Source organism: Anomaloglossus baeobatrachus, chromosome 8 (genome assembly GCF_048569485.1).
Source record: "Anomaloglossus baeobatrachus isolate aAnoBae1 chromosome 8, aAnoBae1.hap1, whole genome shotgun sequence".
In the NCBI taxonomy this organism is placed as follows: Eukaryota; Metazoa; Chordata; class Amphibia; order Anura; family Aromobatidae; genus Anomaloglossus; species Anomaloglossus baeobatrachus.
Window position 1 is genome coordinate 117,882,189 of NC_134360.1, and position 23,443 is coordinate 117,905,631.

At 45.2% G+C, this 23,443-nt stretch overlaps 1 protein-coding gene across 4 annotated transcripts in view; it reads left to right on the forward strand.

Annotated features, from left to right (window-relative positions):
- The window catches only part of FOXRED2 (FAD dependent oxidoreductase domain containing 2), a 422,513-nt gene that overhangs the window by 239,184 nt on the left and 159,886 nt on the right, over positions 1–23,443 (forward strand). For 3 of the 4 annotated variants that reach the window (XM_075321967.1, XM_075321968.1, XM_075321966.1), the window contains exon 7: positions 109–353. In XM_075321967.1, the coding sequence (XP_075178082.1) occupies positions 109–353 (245 nt within the window). Of the gene's footprint in view, positions 1–108; positions 354–4,939; positions 5,032–23,443 lie in introns of all 4 variants that reach the window. The other variant, XR_012725110.1, reaches the window with a different exon arrangement.

Sequence of the window (23,443 nt, forward strand, 5' to 3'; positions counted from 1 at the left end):
AAAGAAAATCGACTTTTTCCTTTCTCCTTTTTCTGGCAGAGTCGGAGATAACTGTTTGGCTGATATATTTCAAAATAATGTTTTAAATTTTCCTTTTAAATTTTTAAGGGATTCTATGACATTTGAGTACTTAGAAGAGGTACCAGCTGGATGTATCCCCACTGTAGAGAAAAACACTGGAAGGAAGGTGTATGACACAGGAGCATTTATTTTAGTCATGGAATATGGAAAGAATTTTTCTGGACCAGACAAGGATGTTTTCCACTATAACCGCGCTATTGGTGATGCCAAGGCTGCATGGCGATCCAACTTCCTGCATCCAGTAATTTACTATTACAAGCAACTTCCAACAGGTATTTATAAAAAAAAACACCAGTACAACAACATGTAAAGGGACTAAATTAGCTGTTATATTTTACTCTGTACAGGATGTGTTCACATACAAATAGAAATGAGTGGACCTGTGGACGTTCGGGTTTGCCAGGTGCAGTGGGACTTTACATAAAGTTCAGTTCAGGACCCGGACTTAATCCCAGAGCCCGATCCCCATTGGAAGTCAATCATTGGCCAATTCACCTCTCTACCTACATTCATCCAGCCAAAAATAGAGCATATCCAGGGGAGAGAAGGCAATTATATTTTATTTTTTTTATTGGGAGGGGGTTGAGGACACACTACATCCAAAAAACATTTTTACCCCTTATCAGAGCCATTCAGGGACTGCAAGTGGCGCTCATTGAGCTGAGCACCGAGCATACCAGAGCACCCTGATGCTCAATCGAGTTGCTAGCATATGCACAGCGCCCGAACTCAGACACTAATTTTTTTATTTTTTTTTTAAAGTCTTTGTTCAGTACAAACCCCGAACTTTACAGCTTGGGTTCACTCATCTCTACATACATATTATAGCTTGTAGTAAAACAGAAAAATTAAAAGAAACCCATGTGCTTAGTGTAATATAATTTACATAAGTCGCAAAACAATTTCTTTAGGCTGTCAAGTTTTCATGCAAATATATTTTACTCTAAGTATTTTTATTCTTTTTTTTTATAGTACCATAAGTATGTTCTTGTTAAAAAAAAAAATTGGTAGCCCATGCAATGCTGTTACAAAGTTATGCCGGGTATACAGTACACAGTGACTTGTAGTCCCTTTTACAATCCTTCTGTTATGCAATACACCCCAAAGGCTATATTCCCATGAAGAGAAGCTTTTGGGGTGCTTCTTATGGTGTAGAACTTCTGCACCTATTAGGTAAATTCGGCTACTTGTATTTTTTGCGTTTTTTTAATGTGTTTTTATTACATTTTGACCCTGTGGTTCTTGTATCACTTTGGTATGCCATGTTTTGTATAAAACTGGTTTGTTTTTTTTACATGTTCTGGTATTTAGCTTGCTTACTACAAAACGTCATGTCCAGATTAGATGCATTTAAAGTACTTTTCTATAGTGAAAACATATATTTGTTTTTCAGCATCTTATTGTGTGGGGAATATCCACCCATAATACTCAGCGTACTGCAAGATAAATTGATCTTGATGTGAATTTCAAGCATCACAGTGGGCATGCTTAAAGGGAACCAATCACCAGGATTTTCGCATATAACCTAAAGCCAGTGCTATACTGGCACTATCATGCTGATTCTATACATACATGTAATGGTCAGCTCGGATGTTTAGGTTTTGAAATCCAAGAAAGTGAAGTTTGTAAAATGAGCAGCTTCTTGAGTGACAGTTACACTGGAACAGATCATATATTCATAGTTATCCCCTCCCCCTGTTAGAATTAGCATTAGCATTATACAAACGACTCACTTTGTCTAGCAGGACCTGTGGGAGGTCATACCCATGTGACCTGGTATCCAGCTTTGGATGACTTCATTACATTACGCCTACTGTGCCTAAAACTGCAAACAGCAAAGATAACAATGCTACATCAGGTACGAGTGGAAGACTGCTTTGGTACCATTTTGGGGTACATACATTTTTTTCTTCACTGTTTTTTATTTTGATTTTTCAGACATAAAAGACAGCAATTGTTATTCTTTTGATTTTTTTTTTGTTGCACAGTTCAATGTACAGTTAAAAATGATAAGACAGATTTAGTCTTTGGGTCAGTACTGGTAGCTTAGGTACCAGAGGGTGGAGGAGTCGGGAAGGTTGCAGTCACCCCAGGCCTAGCACTCGGAGGGGCCCACCCAGAGCTAACGCTACACTTAACTATATCGGCATGCACAGCATGCCGTTATAGTTAAGCTGTATGGTAGAGCTGGGAAACACAATCTCCCTACACTACCGCTGTCTGTCCTATAGACCACAGGGCACTTCAGTCTATGGAACTGCATGGTGATATAGTGGCCGAGGCGCTGGAACAGATGCAGGGCTTCAGCGTCTCGGTGTGCTGATGTCATTACACTGGGATTCTGACGTACTGTGCATGCGTCTGCGCTATGACAGTGTATTGCCTTGCCGATGGACTCATCAGGCTCCTAGATTAGGTGAGTATATGATCTTATTTATTTTAACTTTAAACTTGTGGTGGACTGTGGAAGCATAAAAACAATGGGGAACCAACATGCAGTGTGGGGGGCCCTGAAACAGTTTGGAGAAGGCTCTCATATATTGTATGGACTACTGTTGGGGGCTCACATACAGTATGGGGGCCTCTCATTCAGTGGGTAGGCCTCTCATACACTGCGGGCGGCCCTTAAAGTGTGGGGGCCATTATACAGCATGGGATCTAATGTGGAGGGCATTATGCAATTTTCATTCTAATGTGGGGGTCATTATACAGTTTGAAGGCTACTGTTGGGGCCTTTATAAAGTGTGGGGTAATTATACAGTGTTTTGGAGGAGCAGTGGAACCATCATACTATGTATAGGGGAGCTATGGGCTCATTATACTATGTATAAAGGAGCTGTGGGCTCATTATACTGTGTATAAGGGAGTTGTAGGCTCATCTTACTGTGTATAGGAGAGGTGTAGGGGCATCGTACTGTGTATTGGGAACTGTATGTTGAGGAGCTCAGGGGACATTGTTAAATGTTAAGTGGACGCTTAAGAAGCAGTATTATTATAGGGGCACTCGGGGTATTATGACCGTCAAAGGTACACAAGGGGCATTATCACTTCTATGGGTAACATGCGGACACTGATTTCTAGGACAGTTGCAAAGGCATTTGTAGCGCCCCACGGGGCAGATGGTTAACCTATTTGTCGCCAGGCCATTGTGGGTCGGGTCAGGCATTGTCACTGAGTAGGCTTGCCTGGTTCCGTTGCCCCGAGGTGTACAGTAAATGGTGGAGGAAGAGGGGTATTTGAGAAAGTTTGTCAAGACGCCACCTGTGATATGCTGCCAGAGAATAGCCGTCGCTGCCGGGTTCCTTGCTGGTGGTAGAGCAGCTCGGGTGTGATCACTCCCCACAGGCACAGCGGGCCCCAGGAGGATGGGGAGGGTTGTAGTGGTGTAATGGGGTGCAGGGCTGGGACGCCGACAGTACCTGAACGAGACAAGTTGGTAGTTTCCTCTTTACCTTTACTGTTTGGGTGTTATAGTCCAGGTTTACAGTGGTCCAGTCAGCTCAGAAGTAGCGTGGATCTCTCCTTGCCTGGCGGGTGGGAGGCCTTCCTTAATGCGCTCTTGGTGGGAGCCGCTGCGGCCTGGAGCAGCACAGCGTTCCCTTCTCTCTCTTTACTTGAAGGTGACTGTCCCCTTTGATGGGCAACGTGAACCAGTTATGGGACTGTAACAGTGTGTCCCTCCCCCTCCTTTGCTCATGGTGTAATAGTCTGTCTCTCCTTGACTGTCCTGTATGTACTACTGGTGGGGGATTGTTTGTTCTTCTCAGCATAGGACTTCTCCAATCCACAAGTTGGTAAACAGAACAGAGCCAGGAGTCCAAAGTCCATTCATGTATCAAGTGTCCAGGCGGAGTTGGACTGTTCTGCCCACCTAAGGGGCTGATCCCAGGAGAGAAGAACAATGAGATCCATGTTAGGTCAGTTAGTTGGATCTCGGCAGGAGAAGGACTAGGATCTATAGCTGAGGTTGGATCCTAGAGCCTGTGTATGGACTGTCACAGACTGGAGATCAGTGGCCACGTGGGATTGCGTTTTGTTGTTCACCCTGTTGGACTCAAGGGACTCATATAAGGACCATTGCCATATTTTCCCTGGCATCGGAATACCGGGAGGTGCCCCTGGATCTTTTGTTTTGTTGTGGACTCCTTGCAGACTTTAAGGATTTATATTTGTTTGGTGCTTTATCTTTGTGGTTCCAATAAAGCCCTTTGGATTGTTCCTTTGCCTGGCGTCCCTTACTGCTCTGCCGCATACCCCGTCACAGGGACCTGCTTGTATTACTGCGATCCCGGGTTCTATATTGCAGCTGCATCTTGGAACTATGGTGGGCCAGGAATGTAGAATATCTTGCCCCCCGGGCTTTGTTACTGGGCCGTTAGCACCCAGTAACCGAGGACCCTGGTGTCCCTTCCTAGTGCTCGGTCCTGGAAAGCTCACACAGAAGCTCTCAAACAGCGAACACTCATTCTCCTTGCCAACACTGTTTTTTCTGACTTCCTCCTTGTTCACTCTAACCCTTCCCCCAGGTCAGCATGTACAGAGAGACTCCCTTCAAAACAGGTTATGAGCTCCCCCTGCTGGCCTGGAGTAGGAGATGTTGCATGTAATGTTCCTTACAAGGAGAGATCCCCATGCTGCCTCCAAACATAGCATTGATCCCGGTGAGGAGAACAACGCCACTGTGGCTCCCGTGACCACTGGGGTGCCACATATTGATATCTTCTAAGGGGCAATTTTACCATCTAGAGGGCACATACAGCAGTAACTCAGTAGGTTGAGGTGTTTGTGCAAGTTTGGAATAGATGGGAACGGTGCCTAAAATGGGACAAGTCAGATTTGTCTTTTTTAATCTCTGCAGATGAGTCCTTGCTGGAAGAAGTTGTCATGTAAGTCTGGGCCAGATGCAAAAGATAGGAAAAGTGAACAACTTCGTAAGAAAGAACATCAGCTGTAAGTCATTATACTGTATAACTGTACTGTAATCTCTTATATGTTCTGCAGAACTGTATCTACCACTATACGGTCATTTTATGGCAGTAATATCGGTGTTTGCCTTTGCGTAGAGATTTATTTTCAGTAACAGCCCAGTCATCTGCGGAGGTTCCCCTATACCCACTATTATGGTGCGCCACCATAGTTGTAATCAGGATTACTGGTTAGGGGCCCTCTCAGATGTTTCGCCCCCACTGAGGGGCCCCTAGCTACACCTCTGGTAAGTACGATTTCAGCAACACAGGGTTTATAACTTTTTTTTATACTTTGCTGTTTCTACACTCAAAAAAAAACAATATTTTACAAAAATAAATTTGTTTTTGCATCGCCATATTCTGAGAGCTGTAATGTATTTTAATTTTTTGCTGAATGAGCCATATTAGGGCATATTTTGCTAGACAATTTAGCATTTTCATTCATGTAATTTCTTTTATTATTTTTTGTCAGTATGTTTAAGAAGCAACATTTTTAGCATATTTTTTTTTATAATCTAATTTTTACGGTGTTTGAAATATGGATCAAATAACATGACAGTTATACAGATCATCCCATTTCAGACTCATTAGTACTAATTATGGGACCATGTTCTTTGTTTTTTCTTTTAACACAACATCTACGTTTTTAGTGGCAAAATGTTTGTTTTTTTTTGTTTACATTTGTTTTTAAGTTTTCACATAGTGCCACTTTGGGAAATGATCGCTGGTCTCATGCATTGCAGAACCTGTGTACTGCAGTGCATGTTACCTGTCAGTGTCTCACTGACTCAGCCTGTTGGACCTTGCTTATAGCTGGTATCAAGTATTAGCACCCATGATTACCATTACTGGGAGCAAATAGTGTTAAAGGGGGTCTTTTAACTAGACTCTGTGGGAAGCAGGAATCCCAGGCAATGACTGAAGCAGCAAACAGACCTGACCAGATCAGAGCGTTGAGCAGGAACAGAGGTTAGGAACAGGGACAAGGATAAATCACAAAGACTGGAAATAGGGACCTTATAGAAGCAACACCAGACTAAGGGACAGGAAGACGTTGCTCAGGCACCTCCCAGAAGGGGAGGTTACCTTAAATATCCAGTACCACTCTGCAACAGGCTGAGAAGGAATTCCCGATTATGGTGCACTGGCCCTTTAAATGACAGCAGGATATGGTGAGTGTCGTCTAAGGAAGGTCCTGGAAGACCTGTTCAGTGCATGCATGTTTCTAGATGAGGAGGCCACAAAGAGCTGGAGGATGGTTCTGTACTGCAATCAGAGTGAATAATACCCTGTATGAATGGAAAAACAGCGAGATGGACAGACCATACAGAGCCATGTGCAGGGCACCGATCCCTTTACCCAATAGGGGGAGGGCCCTTGTCTAGAAGCATGACAGTAGCCCCTCCTTATGCAACCTCTCTCTGGCTAGTCCAGATTCTCCACAGGAGATAAGGGGCACGATCTCTCTTCAGTTCCAAATCCTTTCCAGTCGACCAGGAAGAAGGTCCTCCTCTGTCGCCTCTTCATGGCTAAGATATCTTTGACCTTGTAGGTGTCATCCATACTGACAAGAGGTGGGTGAGATCCTGGATCCTGAAAGAAGTTGCTGAGCATAACAGGCCTCAGGAGAGACATATGGAACGAATTATGAATCCGCAAGGTAGGAGGCAGCTTGAATTTTCTAAGACACCTTGTTGATCATTTGGAGCACTTCGAAAGGACTGATAAACCAGGGACCCAGCTTGTAAAAAGGGACTTTGAGGTAGATACATTTAGTAGATAGGCATACCTTTACTCCTGGTTGGAACAAAGGGGAATCCAGATATCTCTTATTAGTCTAGAAGGTCATCTGTGCCAGCGGGCGCTCCAGGGCTGTCTTAGGTCCAGACTTGAGAAAGGCCTTTAGCGAGAAGTTCAACTGCTTTGTTATCAGAGGTGGTGACCACGGGCAACAAATTTTTGGTATGCTGACTGTGTACTATAAAGAATAAAGAAGGGAGAGTTAGCAGAAGACTCACCTAGATGATTATTGTAGGAGAATTCCGCCCACCGCAACAGCTGGACACTATCACTGTGATTCCCATTCACGAAGTGTCTCAAGTAATTGATGACCACTTGGTTCACCCACTCCACTTGACTGAGGATGGTACGCACAGGAGAAGTCCGGAGACATATTCAGTGGTTTGCACAGCGATCGCCAGAAGCAAGAGATGAACTGAGATCCTCGGTCCGGCACAATGTGCAGCAGTGGCCTATAGAGATGGAAGACATGAAAAAAGAACAGCTCGGCCAGCTTGGAGGCAGAATGTAAATCTGGCAGAGGCACGAAGTGTTCCATTTTGGAGAATCGATCCACCACCACCCAGAGCATGGAGCAGCCAGAAGAAGGCAGGTTAGTACCAAAGTCCATTGCAATGTGCCGCCAAGAACAGATGGAATCGATAAGGTAGGAGTTGTCTGGCAGGCAGTCGCTTACGGGTCTTATTGCAGGCACAGGACGGACAAGCATCTCGCCGAACGGTTGGCTACCACTAGTGTCGGGAGATAAGTTGGACCGTCTTCTTCAGCCCGACGTATCCAGCTAACTTGGAGGAATGTCTCCACTGAAGTACATTCAGGGCCAGATTAAAGTTAGTGAGGGCCCCTGGGCGGAAAATCTGGTGGGATGGCCCAATAACGTTAAAATTTTTAGCCATAACGGTAGAGCGCAAACTGTAGCATTTAGATATAAATCCAATGAGCATGGATCTTATTCTGTTGTTTTGCCACATTCAGATTTACAGTACTACAATACAGATACAGTGCAGGTTAACTCACAGCCATCACTTATACACAGAAAGTAGAGTTACTCACATTTTTTTATTGATACCAATGTTAAGATAGCCAAGGAATAGTAAAAAAGCGTAAAGGGAAAGTTTTCACTGGCAGCAATGGTTGCTAAAAATAAAAATGTGCTGTCTATTGTATTATCTCCGGAGTAGTACATAACAGTTGATGTCTGTACACAGTATACCATATACAGTATCAGAGGTGGATCTAGGTTTTCCTGCCCACGGGGTAAGAGTTCAGTTTGGCGCCTCCTCCTATACATGGCTTATGCGGTTTGAGTAGTCCTCATGTGACGGCTCATGTGCCATTTTCACATTTAGGCTAGTTTCACACTTGCGTTGAACGGCATCCGTTGCATTGCGTTGTGTGACGGATGCAACGGATGCGTTGCATATAGTGGCGCAACAGATTGTAGAAAACAACGGAATCCGTTATAGTTTTTTTTTTCTTGACTTTACACATCTGGGCATGCGCAGTTTTGTTAAGACGGATGCGTTAACTGAATCCGTCAATCACGGATTCTAACGGAATCCGTCACCATTGGCATCCATTATAAAAACAACGTATGCCAACAGAATCTGCTGCTCTGCGTCATTTTAACGCACGAAAAAACATAACATGCTGCATTCCTTCCGCCCGGCGGAAGCAACGCAGCATCGGCCAGCGGAAGCAACGCAGATCCATCAGTCGCAATCCGTCGTCCATACAAGTCTATGGGAAGCAGCGGAATCCATTAACGGATTCCGCTGTTTTCCAAAACGGTGGATTGCAACTGAAGGAAAAAAACACAAGTGTGGAACTACCCTTAGCCACGTGCCGATGAGCTGTTCTTCCTAATTCTCTCAATGTTTAGTGAAATACTACAGCACATAAAGTGAAGCAGGAAGAAAATCTAATTGTGACTGGAAGTATGAAAATGACCTGCATCTGGTCATGTGACCCCTTCTTGAATTGGCAAGCACAGCTGAATCCTTACATTGATTATATTACAGGTTGTTAGGAATGGGCATGCTACGGAGCTAAATTTTATTATAGGGGTTGTCCAGATCCACAATGAAAATTTGTAGTTATTCTATATGACTGCAGACTTCTGAATTCTCACAGCTTGCGGACTGCACGTATGCGATTTGCCTACTTTCGGCCACATTCAAATTTGACCTATGCATCCTCACTCAATAGAAGTGAATTGTGATTATACTTGTGGTTACATGCCCTCAAGCTCTCACTGCTAGCACCGGAGAGTCCTGACAGTGTGCAGTGTGCACACTGAGGATTCAGAAGTCTGCAGTCACAGAAACTTTCATCACAAACCTGGACAACCCCTTTAATGCTACTAACATAAATACTAATTTAGAAATCCTTGTGGTCATGTAATTTTACAAATTATGGATAGGATTGCTACATATGTACAGGATCAGAACCAGTAAAAGGCGTATAAATACATCACCATAACCACCAGCAGTGCCAAAATAAATCACTAGCACCCTCATCAGTAAAGGAATATATCACCAATACATGACTACAGCACCAAGTTTACTACAACAATATATTGCAATGTCATTTCCCCATATACATTTGTATCACATGAATTAACAGTTCCCAGTATGTCCTTAACAATTGTAAGAAAATGCTGAGAGTTGTTATCAGCATTTATCAGACTTTGGCCCATACATGAACCACAGTATTGATGAGAAGCGTTGAGTATCACAAATAAACATTTACATCCAAGTACCTTGTATGTGACATCTCCTCTGATCGGAGTCATCTTATTCTTTTTTTCTCCATCTTGTCCAGATGTCATGATGACTTTTCACATCCACAGATCATCTCTGCAGACTTCCCGGGTCTTCTGCAGCACATTTCGACATTATGCACTTAAAAATGGCAGAATGATTATAATGCTCCTAAATAAAAATATATGGTACATAGCCTCTTCTTTCAGTACTGGGTCCCCTCTTCACACCGTCCTCTACATTGTGTCCTCACTATACTTCCAAATGTCTATACTGTGCCCCCTCCTCACACTCCCCCTCCTGAGCTGTACCCTTACAATGTCCCCATGCTATCCCCTCTCTATATTGCGCTTACCTTCAGTACCAAAATCACTATACTGCACCTCAGTCTCACTTTCCCCTTCTCAGCATACTGTGCCCTATATACTGTGCCCTCACACTGGCCACCATGCTGCCCTTTCTCTATACTGCACCTCAGTCTCACATTCCCTCTCCTCAGCATACTGTGCCCTCACACTGGCCACCATGCTGCCCCTTCTCTACACTGCCTACCTCCTTCACTATCCAGTCGCTATACTGCACCTCAGTCTCACTTTCCCCCTCCTCAGCATACTGTGCCCTCCATACTGTTGTTGAGGAGAGCCATAAGATGAAATACTTAATTAACTTCTTGACAAGGGATTGTGGGAAATATGTCGATTTGCCTTCCGTAATTCAGGTTTCAGATTATATACATGACACAGATATAAAGGTGGCTGCCATTGCCTGTTTCTCCACACCTTGCCTGGAATGCAAGGAATGTCCAGGTGTAAGAAGATACCATATAAGGGAAGACCCCTGGTCAAGCTAGAAGACATCACAGACCAAACCATCGGCATGGATCCACCAGATGACGTCCCTCCCATCACCATCACCATGGATCCATCCAATGATGTCATAGACCCGCCTACAATGACGCCCACTAATCAGCTCATGGACTAACACATTGTTCGACCTACTGACCAATGAACACATCCGGACATGCCCCTTTGCAAGGTTATATTAGAGCAAGCTCAGTTGTTTCATAGTTTCATAGTTTCATAGTTTTTAAGGTTGAAGGGAGACTCTAAGTCCATCTAGTTCAACCCGTAGCCTAACATGTTGATCCAGAGGAAGGCAAAAAAACCCCAATGTGTCAAATAAGCTCCAATGGGGAAAAAAATTCCTTCCTGACTCCACATACGGCAATCAGACTAGTTCCCTGGATCAACACCCTGTCATAAAATCCAATATACATAACTGGTAATATTATATTTTTCAATTAATGCGATCAGGCTCTGCTTAAATTTTACTTGTGAATCCCTCAATACAACATCATACGGCAGAGAGCTCCATAGTCTCACTGCTCGTACAGTAAAGAGTCCTCATCTGTGATTATGATTAAACATTCTTTCCTCAAGACGTAGCGGATGCCCCCGTGTTCCAGTCGCAGGCCTAGGTGTAAAGAGATCTTTGGAAAGGTCTCTGTACTGTCCCCTCATATATTTATACATTGTGATTAGATCCCCCTAAGCCTTTGTTTTTCCTAACTAACTAACCCCAAGTTTAATAACCTGTCTTGGTATTGCAGCCCACCCATTCCTCTAATAATCTTGGTCGCTCTTCTATCTACCTGTAAGATTATGCTATTTATAACCTTCTATACTTTTGCTAACAAGAAATGCATCCATTCCTCTCTTAAATTCATTCAGTGAGTTAGCCATCACCACTTCCTCAGGAAGAGAGTTCCAGAGCCTCACTGCTCTTACCGTGAAGAACCCTCTTCTATGCTGATGTAGGAATTTTCTTTCCTCCAATCGAAAAGAATGCCCCCTTGTTCTTGTCATAGTCCTTGGTACAAACAGATCATGGGAGAGATCTCTATATGGCCCTCTGATATATTTGTACATATTTATTAGGTCTCCCCTAAGTCTTCTCTTTTCTAGAGTAAATAGACCTAATTTTGATAACCTTTCCGTGTATTGTAATGCACCCATTCCATTTATTATTTTAGTAGCCCGCCTCTGAACCCTTTCAAGTTCAGTAATGTCTTTCTTCAGCACCGGCGCCCAAAATTGCACACAATACTCCAAGTGTGGTCTGACTAGTGATTTGTACAGAGGGAGAATGATGTTTTCATCTCGTGCCCCCAGACCTCTTCTAATGCATCCCATCACCCTATTTGCTTTGGTGGCTGCTGCCTGACACTGGGCACTCCAATTTAGATTCTTATTCACTAAGATGCCTAAGTCTTTTTCCATGTCTGATTTCCCCAGCAGTTTCCCATTTAGTAAGTAATCGTAGCATCTGTTTCTCCTTCCCATGTGCATAACCTTACACTTATCTGTGTTAAACCTCATTTGCCATTTTTCAGCCCAATTCTCCAATTTACTCAAGTCCATCTGTAGTTGCAAACTATCCTCCTTTGTGTTAACTACTTAACTACCTTACATAGTTTTGTATCATCTGCAAATACTGATATTTTACTCTGTAAACCATCCACCAGATCATTAATAAATATATTAAATAGTAGGGGGCCCAATACAGACCCCTGTGGCACCCCACTAGTAACCCTGGCCCAATCTGAGTATGCACCATTAATAACCACTCTTTGTTTTCTACCACTAAGCCAGCTACCTACCCATCTACACACATTTTCCCCGAGCCCAAGCTTTCTCATTTTACTTAGCAGTCTTTTATGTGGGACAGTGTCAAATGCTTTACCGAAGTCAAGATAAATGACATCCAATGATTCTCCTCGGTCCATGTGAGAGCTTACATCCTCATAGAAGCTGATCAGGTTAGTTTGACAGGAGCGATCCTTCATAAATCCATGTTGATATGGAGTTAAACAGTTATTAACATTGAGACATTCCATAATAGTATCCCTTAAAAACCCTTCAAACATTTTACCCACAACAGATGTTAAGCTTACCGGCCTATAGTTTCCAGGTTCCCTTTTGCACCCTTTTTTGAATATTGGTACCACATTTGCTAGCCGCCAATCCAGTGGAACAGACCCAGTTTCTATAGAGTCTTTAAATAAAAGGAATAGAGGCCTGTCTATCACATTACTTAACTCCCTTAATACCCGAGGGTGAATGCCATCAGGGCCTGGTGATTTGTCAATTTTAATGTTACTAAGTCGGTTCTGCACTTCTTCCTGGGTTAGGCAGGTCATACTTAATGGGGCATTTACATGATCACTCTGCATTTCCCCTGGCATATGCTTTTCCTGTGTGAACACAGTTGAGAAAAAAGTATTTAAAACATTTGCTTTTCCCACATCGCTTTCTATGATTTTACCCTCATTATTCTTTAAAGGGCCAACACCATCAATTTTAATCTTTTTTCTGTTTATATAATTAAAGAATAGTTTGGGATTTGTTTTGCTTTCCTTAGCAATGAGTCTCTCAGTTTCTACTTTTGCTAAATATATTTGTTTTTTACACATTTTATTTTTTTCTCTATATATTTTTAATGCTTCCTCGCTGCCTTCTTGTTTTAGCTTTTTAAATGCCTTTTTCTTATTATTCATTGCCCCTTTGACATCCTTATTAAGCCACATTGGTTTTCTCCTGTTCCTAGCCCTTTTATTTCTGTATGGTATGGCTAGCTCGCAGTGGGTGTTTAATACTGATTTAAAAATTTCCCACTTATTTTCTGTGCTCCCATTTTTGAGGACATTGTCCCAATCAATTTGGCGAAGGTCTTCTCTAAGTTGATCAAACTTTGCTTTCCTGAAATTCAGCGTTTTTGTTACCCCCCTCCAAGGCACCTTACTAAAGGACAAGTGGAATTGTATTATATTGTGGTCACTATTCCCTAGGTGCCCATCCACTCGTACGTCTGTTATTCTATCTGGCCTGTTGCTTAAAATTAAGTCCAGAAGGGCTGCCCCTCTAGTTGGGCCCGGCACAAGTTGGGACAGATAATTATCCTTAGTTACTGACAGAAACCGGTTTCCTTTCTGAGATACACAGGTTTCAGTTTCCCAGTCTATATCGGGGTAATTGAAGTCCCCCATAATAATCACCTCATTGTGATTTGCTGCTTTGTCTATTTGTTTCAATAATACATTTTCAGTGGTTTCTGTTATATTTGGTGGCTTATAACAAACCCCTATGAGGATTTTATTAGTTTTCCCTCCTTGTATCTCCACCCATAGAGACTCCACCTCTTCATTTCCCTCTTGAATATCTTCTCTTAGTCTGGGCTTTAAACTGGACTTTATATATAGACAGACTCCACCCCCTTTCCTTTTTTTACGATCCCTCCTAAACAATTCATATCCTTGCAGGTTAGCCGCCCAGTCATAACTATCATCTAACCATGTCTCAGTTATTCCTACTATGTCGTATTTCTCCTCATACATTACCAGCTCCAGTTCCTCCATCTTATTGGTCAGGCTTCTTGCATTGGTCAGCATGCAGGAAAGAAGTTTTGCTCCCCTTTTCTCAGCTTCCTTCTTAGTACCCTGTCTTGGGTCCTCTTTACGGCATCTAGTATCCTTGATTAGTTTGTCCTTCTGCTGCATGTTCTTGTCTGCTGTTTTTTCTCCCATCCCCTCTTCTTCTAGTTTAAAGCCCTCCTGATGAGTGTGGCAAGCCTTCTGGCGAACGTGTGTTTCCCAGGTTTTGTGAGGTGTATCCCGTCTCTTGCGAGAAGTCCATCGTAGAGGTAATTCACTCCATGGTCTAAGAATCCAAATCCTTGCTGCCTGCACCACCGTCGTAGCCAGTTGTTCAAATTTAGTATCCTATTCCATCTTCTGACACCATGGCCATCGACTGGGAGGATTGATGAGAAAACAACCTGTACGTTCCGTTCCTTTATTTTCTTCCCCAGAATTTCAAAGTCTTCACAAATAGTTGGCAGATAATTTCTTGCCGTGTCGTTTGTTCCTACATGTATCAATAGGAATGGGTATTCGTCCTTGGATCCGAGGATAGTTGGTATCCTGTTGGCCACATCCTTGATTTTTGCTCCAGCGAGGCAGCATACTTCTCGTGCGGTTATGTCCGGCCTGCAGATAGTTGCCTCCGTGCCTCTTAGTAGTGAGTCGCCCATAACTACCACTCTTCTTTTCTTTCTGGACGCACTGCTTGTTGCTCCTGAGTGCTTTTGAGTGTCTTTTGTTTCTGCTTTTGTTGACAAAGTAACTTCTTTTGTTGATACTGTGTCTTCTCCTGTTATAAAGGCAGAGCATGGGCTGACTTCTGTCGAGGAAACATGAATATCCGACTGTGTCTGATCTCATTTTTCAAGCATGCACTCGATCCACACCATTTAGACCAGGCAGTAGGCAACTAGTGATCTCTGATTAAGAGTTCACCTTAACACTGTGCCCTCACACTGGCCACCATCCTGCCCCTTCCCTATACTGCCTACCTCCTTCACTATCCAGTCACTATACTGCATTTCAGTCTCACTTTCCCCCTTCTCGGCATACTGTGCCCTCCATACTGTGCCCTCACACTGACCACCATGCTGCCCCTTCCCTATACTGCCTACCTCCTTCACTATCCAGTCACTATACTGCACCTCAGTCTCACTTTCCCCCTTCTCGGCATACTGTGCCCGCCATACTGTGCCCTCACACTGACCACCATGCTGCCCCTTCCCTATACTGCCTACCTCCTTCACTATCCAGTCACTATACTGCACCTCAGTCTCACTTTCCCCCTTCTCGGCATACTGTTCCCTCCATACTGTGCCCTCACACTGACCACCATGCTGCCCCTTCCCTATACTGCTTATCTCCTTCACTATCCAGTCACTATACAGCACCTCAGTCTCATATTCCCCCTCCTCAGCATACTGTGCCTCAATACTGTGCCCTCACACTGGCCATTATCCTGCCCCTTCTCTATACTGCCTACCTCCTTCACTATTCAGTCACTATACTGTACCTCTGTTTCACATTTCCCCTCCTGAGCATACTGTGCCCTCACATTGGCCACCATGCTGTCCCTTCTGTGTACTGCCTACCTCCTTCACTATCCAGGCACTATACTGCACCTCAGTCTCACATTCCCCCTCCTCCGCATACTGTGCCCTCTATACTGTGCCCTCACACTGGCCACCATGCTGCCCCTTCTCTATACTGCCTACTGCCTTCAATATCCAGTCACTATACTGTACCTCCATCTCACATTCCCTTTTCTAAGCATACTGTGGTGCCCTCCATACTATGCCCTCACACTAGCCACCATTCTGCCCTTCTCTATACTGCTTATCCCCCCCCCAACAATACGCATTTTCTATACTATATTCCCTCACACTTTTCTTTCCCAATGGTGCCCCCCTATTGCTGTGCAGGGGCAAATGTGCCGCCTGCCCCCCCTTCCCCCCCCAAGGTACGCCCTGTACAGTGTACAGGAGAATACATGACTGGTACACGATATACTGTGATACAGACATCAGATGTTATACAATATACACATTATTAAATACCATCTGATGTGTTTACACTACTCTGTACACTGGATGTGGCATACCATGTACACAGATATACAATTTCCTGCACTGATCACACCTGGACCTACAGGACCTCACATGTTCTATATGTAATATGGGCCATATAGTATAACCTATGCTGTCCTGCAGGCTCAGATGTGATCAGTGCAGGATTCTGTGTAGTGACTTCTGTGCTCTCTGCTGGAGCTTAGTGTGAGTTATTGCAGGGAAGAGATAAGGCTGGAGCCGATGACCCGGCACTGACTGCCCGACCTGGTCTGCAGCAGTTCAGACTCCTGCAATAACTCAAACTGATCCCTGGCAGAGTGGCCACTGAGCTCATATTATGGAATCCTCTCCTTTTACCTTCTCACTGCAACCTCCTGCCCGGCATTATGATGGATGACCTCATACTTACCGTGATCCACTGAGGCCTCCACTCCGGTCCTACCACAAGCTCCTCAACGGCAGGAAGAACTAGCATCAGGTGCGCGGTGACGTCATCCTTGCAGACGCAGCCCACTCAGAGTGCAGTGAGCGTGTCTGCAGCACAGTATTGAAACACATTAAAGATACAGTGTGGTCCTCCGGTGGCCCTGAACCCCTGCTAGGGGACCGGCCTCTTGCTTCAAGGGCCATTCCGTCCCTGCCTGCTACAGCGTGCGGCATTAATAAAATGGTGGCCACACAGATGGTGGTGGGGACCCTCTCAGAGGCTCTTGTGGTGGGGGCCCCGGGCCTGCAGCCCCAGCTATAATCCGGCCCTGAGTACATGTGTTTGATCCTTACCAGTGACCAGGGTTTTACCCAGGGATACTTCGGCCATATTAACCGGAGCCACCGTGAAAGATTCAATGATATGCTGAAGCTCCTCCTCGTGATCACTGACCGGAACAAAGCGCCTGCCTTGACATTCTTCTCTACTGGGCAAAAGTGAAGACTGAAATTGAAGCATGCTAAGAACAGCGACCACCTAGCCTGTCGAGGGTTAAGTCTCTTGGAGGTACTACAGGTTCTTGTGGTCTGTGTAGATAGTGATTGGATGGACAGCGCCCTCAAGCAAGTATCTCCAACTTAATGGCCAGCAGCTCACGGTCACCCACAGAGTAGTTGCGCTCTTTAGAGGAAAAAGCTTTAGAAAAAATCCGCAGCTTACCATTCGACCAGTGAGCAGCTTGTGGGTGAGAAAGGCACCTGCTCCATCAGACCAGGCACCGACCTTGAGAAAAAATGGCTTGTTGGCCTCAGGGTGGTAGAGAACCGGAGCAGAGGAAAAGGCCCACTTGAGTGCCAGGAAGAATGACTACTTCTCCATAGTCCAGACCTTAGGATCGGTCCGCTTGGAGGTGAGAACAAATCCCAGGAACCGCTGAGTGGCCTTTAAGCCGACCGGTCGAGGCCATTTGAGAACTGCCATCACCTTCTCTGGATCTATCACAATACCAGTGTTGGAGATAATATAGCCAAGTAAGGGCAAAGATTTGCGCTCAAAGAGATACATCTGGAGATTAGCGTTAAGTCAGTTTTCCCTTAGTCTCTGGAGAACCAAGCGGACATTCTTTTGATGTGAAGGTAGGTCCAGGGAGTAAATCAGGATGTCATCCAAATATACCACCACACCGGAGTAGAGCATGTCCCGGAAGATGTAATTGACGAAGTCCTAGAAGACTTCCAGGGTGTTACGTAAACCAAAGGGCATCACTAGTTACTCGTAATGGTCATCTTGGGTGTTGAAGGCAGTCTTCCATTCGTCACCTGTACGAATCCGGACGAGGTTGTAAGCACCCTTCATAAATACCTGGGTAATGAAAAATCCATCAAATAGCTCGGGCATGAGAGGCAGAGGGTAGGTGTTCTTGATGGTAATTAGGTTAAGACCCCAGTACTAGATGCAGGGGCGCAAGGAACCATACTTCTTTTTTTGTGAAAAAGAACCCTACTCTGGCTGGTGAGGAAGACATTTTCGGATGACGCCCCTCTCAAGATTCTCTTTCATATAGTCTGTCATAGCCTGACTCTCAGCCGGGGAGAGAGGGTAGATCTAGCCCCTGGGTGGTGTGGACCCCGGAATTAGATCAATTGAACAATCGTATGGTCTGTGAGGGGGCAACGTCTCTGCTTCTTTTTTATTATACAGGTTAGCATATGACCAGTTCGCAGTGGTCAACTCAGGCAGAGCAGAAGGTATTTTACGGGTATCCTGAGGAGATGTAGATTTAACGCATCTCTCATAGCAGGACTGTCCTCAATGGAGTACATCACCGGCGCTCCAATCCCAGACAGAGTCATGTTTCCGTAACCAAGGCAGGCTGAGCAGGACTGACAGAGAGAGGTTTGACAGCACACAGAAAGTGATCTTTTCCTTATGACGGGCTCCAATTTGCATCTCCACCTCATCAGTTATGCCGATCATGGAGTCCTTGAGGAATCTCCTATCCACGGAGGTGAGAAAATAGGAGTGCTGTAGTGGGAAAATGGGGATTCTAAATCGAGTGACCGCTGCCTATTGGATAAAGTTCCCCGCTGAACCAGAGTCGAGTTAGGCCGTATCTGAGAACCGAGTCTTATCCCAAGAGATCTTGTCAGACACAGTGAGTGGTAGGGAAAGATCATTCTTGCCTAAGGAGGCCTCCCTTACCTGGCCTAGGGGTAGGAGATTTCTGGCCTCTTAGGACAGCAGTGGAGAAGGTGGGTCACACTGCCACAGTAGAGGCACAGGTTCTTGTCCAATTTCTCACTCTGCCGGATCTTAGCCAGCTTGAGTCAGTCCACCTCCATTGGCTCTGAGACTGAGACTGGTACGGCGGACACATTGGCACAAGGAACCGAGGACCTAAGGACAGAGGATACTGGGTGCGACGGCCTCCTCTCTCGTAAGCATGTTCCTGAAAGTGCAGGTCAATCTGAAGAGCCAAACTAATGAGGTCGTCCAGAGAAGAGGGTAAAGCGTGACCAGCCAACTCATCCTTGATCTTCCTGGATAGGCCTCACCAGAACGCTCTGACCAGTGGCTCATTGGTCCTCTGCAGCTCAGAAGATAGGGTGAGGAATTTTATAGCATATTGACCTACGGTGAGGTCACAGTGTTGCAGGTCAAACCTCGCTTCGGTGGCATATGCAATACGGCCAGGTTCATCAAATACCCTCCGCAAGGTCTCCAGGAAAAGAAACAGGTCTGGAGGTGTCCTGAGTCGAGAGGGTGCACAGCAGACCGGGATAGGAGCTGGAACTGAAAGCACCACAACTGATGGCGTAGAGGCTTGGCAGGTAGCATTTTGCAGGGATATCAATCATTTGTCCATGGAGACAAGATACTCCAACACCCTGCCTTGCGTACCTTCTTGGCAAGAGAGTTCTTTTGGATATTAAGGCCCCGTCACACTAAGCAACATCGCTAGCAACATCGCTGGTAACGAACAACTTTTGTGACGTTGCTAGCGATGTTGCTGTGTGTGACATCCAGCAACAACCTGGCCCCTGCTGTGAGGTCGTTGGTTGTTGCTGAATGTCCTGGGCCATTTTTTAGTTGTTGCTGTCCTGCTGTGAAGCACAGATCGCTGTGTGTGACAGCGAGACAGCAACAACTAATGTGCAGTGAGCAGGGAGCCAGCTTCTGCTGAGGCTGGTAACCAATGTAAACATCGGGTAACCAAGAAGCCCTGTCCTTGGTTACCCGATATTTACCTTTGATACCAGCCTCCTCCGCTCTCACTGTCAGTGCCGGCTCCTGCTCTGTGCACATGTAGCTGCAGCACACATCAGGTAATTAACCCGATGTGTGCTGTAACTAGGAGAGCAAGGAGCCAGCACTAAGCAGTGTGCGCTGCTCCCTGCTCTGTGCACATTTAGCTGCAGCACACATCAGGCAATTAACCCGATGTGTGCTGTAACTAGGAGAGCAAGGAGCCAGCGCTAAGCATTGTGCGCTGCTCCCTGCTCTGTGCACATTTAGCTGCAGCACACATCGGGTTAATTAACCTGATGTGTGCTGTAACTAGGAGACTGGGGGCTGGTCACTGGTTGCTGGTGAGCTCACCAGCAACTCGTGTAGCCACGCTCCAGCGATCCCTGCCAGGTCAGGTTGCTGGTGGGATCGCTGGAGCGTCGCAGTGTGACAGCTCACCAGCAACCTCCTAGCAACTTACCAGTGATCCCTATCGTTGTTGGGATCGCTGGTAAGTTGCTTAGTGTGACTGGACCTTTAGTGAGCTGAGTGTTGGTGGTTGCTGGATATGCCATCCGCAGGGAGCTCAGTCTGGTGTCCATAGCCTGAAGAATGGTCGTGAGTCAGTGTTGTTTTTCACACACATGGGTGAGTTCTCATTGGACTGGGAACGCTGGGGCAGTGGGAGCAATCTACCCGCAAGGGACCATGGTAGTGAACTCACTGGACCACAGAGAAATGTGGCAGCTGACCCCAGAAACAGACTCAAACAATGCTGGAGGTAAAGAAAGAGCTTTATTGATCAGAGCACGACCGGTGCCAGATAGCAAGAGTCCTTGTGTAGAGTCCAGAGCGAACACACAGCCAGCACAAGAGAAGTCCAGATACTCATAGGTATGACCGAGTAGCAATGCACAGCAGGTACGACCAGAGCATCAGCAGAGTCCAGACCAAAGTGGAGGTAGATGCTATCACCGAGCCAGGCCTTGGTCCAGTAGCAGGAACGACGTAGACGCCGGACAATTTTGTATGGACCTTCACAGGTGGTGCTTGTTTCAGACTAGAAAGCTAAAGCGGGGTAGTCACAGCCAACCCAGTGTGGACTTTGTAGTAAGCAGGAATCCCAGGCAAGGACTATAGCAGCAGGCAGGCATGAGCAACTCTGAGCAGAGACAAAGAACAGAGGTTAGGAATAGGGACAAGGCTAAACAAAGACAGTAAACGGGGACCTGGCAAAAGTAATGCCACACTAAAAGGTGCTTTACACGCTGCGACATCGCTAACGATATATCGTCAGGGTCACGGTGTTTGTGACGCACATCCGGCTTCGTTAGCGACATCACAGCGTGTGACAGCTAGGAGCGACAATCAACGATCGCAAAAATGGCAAAAATCGTTGATCGTTGACAAGTCGCTCCTTTTCATATCGTCGGTGGTGCATGCCGCTGGTTGTTCGTCGTTCCTGCGGCACCACACATCGCTGTGTGTGACACCGCAGGAACGACGAACCTCTCCTTACCTGCATACACCGGCAATGAGGAAGGAAGGAGGTGGGCGGCATGTTCCGGCTGCTCATCTCCGCCCCTCCTCTGCTATTGGGCGGCCACTTAGTGACGCCGGTGTGATGTCGTTGTGACGCCGAACGCACCTCCCCCTTAAAGGAGGGATTGTTTGGCGCTCACAGCGACGTCGCTGAACAGGTATGTGCGTGTGACGCTGCCGTAGCGATATTGTTCGCTATGGCAGCGATCACCAAATGTTGCACGAACGACAGGGGCGGATGCTATCGCTCGCGACATCGCTAGCAATCGCTAGCGATGTCGCAACGTGTAAAGCACCCTTAAGGGACGGGAAGATGTTGCTCTGGCACCTCTCAGAAGGAGATGGTGCCTTGAATTTCCAGTGCATCTCTGCAATAGGCTGAGAAGCACTTCCAGGTTATGGGGCGCTGGCCTTTTTAAATGACAGCAGGATGTGGCGGGCGTCGCTTAAGAAAGGTCCTAGAAGACCTGTTTAGTGAATGCATGCTTCTGGACAAGCAGGCCACAGGCAGAAAGCTACAGGACGGTCCAGGACTGCGATCAGAGTGAGTACCCTGTATGGAATGAAAGACAACTGTATAGACAGACTGTACAGAGCCACGTGCAGGGCACCAACCCCCTGCCCAGTAGGGTCGGGCTCGCAGCTGGAGACATGACAGTTTCAAATCCTGGACATGTCAATTTCTCTTTTGGGTACATTGAGTTCTATGTAGGGATTTTCCCCATAGACTTAGATTAGATGCAGAAAAAACGTAGGTAAAAAATGCATATGCATTTCTACTTCGGAAATGCACCAAAAACACATCTAATTTGCTTGTAAGTATACGAATAAAGTAAGTACCAAAAACAAAACTGCTTTATTTAAAGCATGATGTAGCAACAAGAGACAAGGAACGCACGATCAAAAACATTAAAAAAACACAATGAAAAAAACGCAAGTAACCTAATTTACATAATAGGTGCAGAAATTCTGCAACATCAAAAAGTCACCAAAAGCTCATCATGTGAACATTGCCTTACACAGACATTTGCATTTGTGACATTTATGCTTAGTATTTTTGTATCTGCTAATATTTGCTTCTTAAACTACATAATTTACCTGTGGTCTAAAGATCCTTTTTGTTGTCTGTGCAAGTGCATATTTTATGGGGTATTTTTTATGTATCTTTGTCTTATTGTTGGTTAATTAAAAATGTATATATTTTTGAATATGGGACCCCGCTGTCTACTATTGGTAGTGTAATTATTATTTCCACAGTTGTACCCTGATGACACTTTTGGAAGTCTTGATTAGTAAACCTCATAATTAACCAAAATTAGCAACGGGGTTAACACAGGGTCCAGGAAAAGATTAGACCTAAAATATAACTTTTAATTGGTGTACCTTAAAAAGTGACAAAAAGTCACTACATAAAAACGTGAATCTAAAAGGAAAAACACACTATCCACTAGGCCACCAAACTCAAATAGGCCAGGGAAGTATGTCAGGCACATAAAACTCTCATCCCACATATATAAACAAACTCCAAACAAGTGGATGCAAGGTCCCAAATCACCAACCCAAAAGGAACCGCCTTAGGATCAAGTGATTGGGTTTTATGTATTGGGACTATAATACTTATACCGAACATTCCTGCTTGTATAGGATCCCACCCTCCTCACAATTGAGTGGGTCCCGTCATAGAAAGGGAGCGGTCTTACCGTATTCCCATGGGCATACGTAATAACAAGCCAAGGCTTCGTTCATTGGTTACCATCTGCTGGTATCATAGATACCACAAATGGCCTTGTTCACAGTACGCTTGTTAATAACCGCAGAAAACACGTATCCCCCCAATGCGTTTCATATTAGATATTCTTCAGGGAAGTCTTCCTAATTAATGCTCTGCATCCCGTCAGTATATCCTGACGAATAATAAGTCAATTGCCCCAATGGACTGTAAACAAATAGAGTAGCAGCAATAAGCCACAGATCTGATCACCAAGAATACATAAAACTAGATAAATACATCCAGGCATACTCACCAAGCATGTCCAACTGAACTGGACTCAAACAACATGTGTCGCGCTGTCTGTTGAGGGCAGTGCCATTTTATACACCCTGCGCAGTGTGCGCAATCACATTGGTGACGATTTTACCCAGGATCTCTG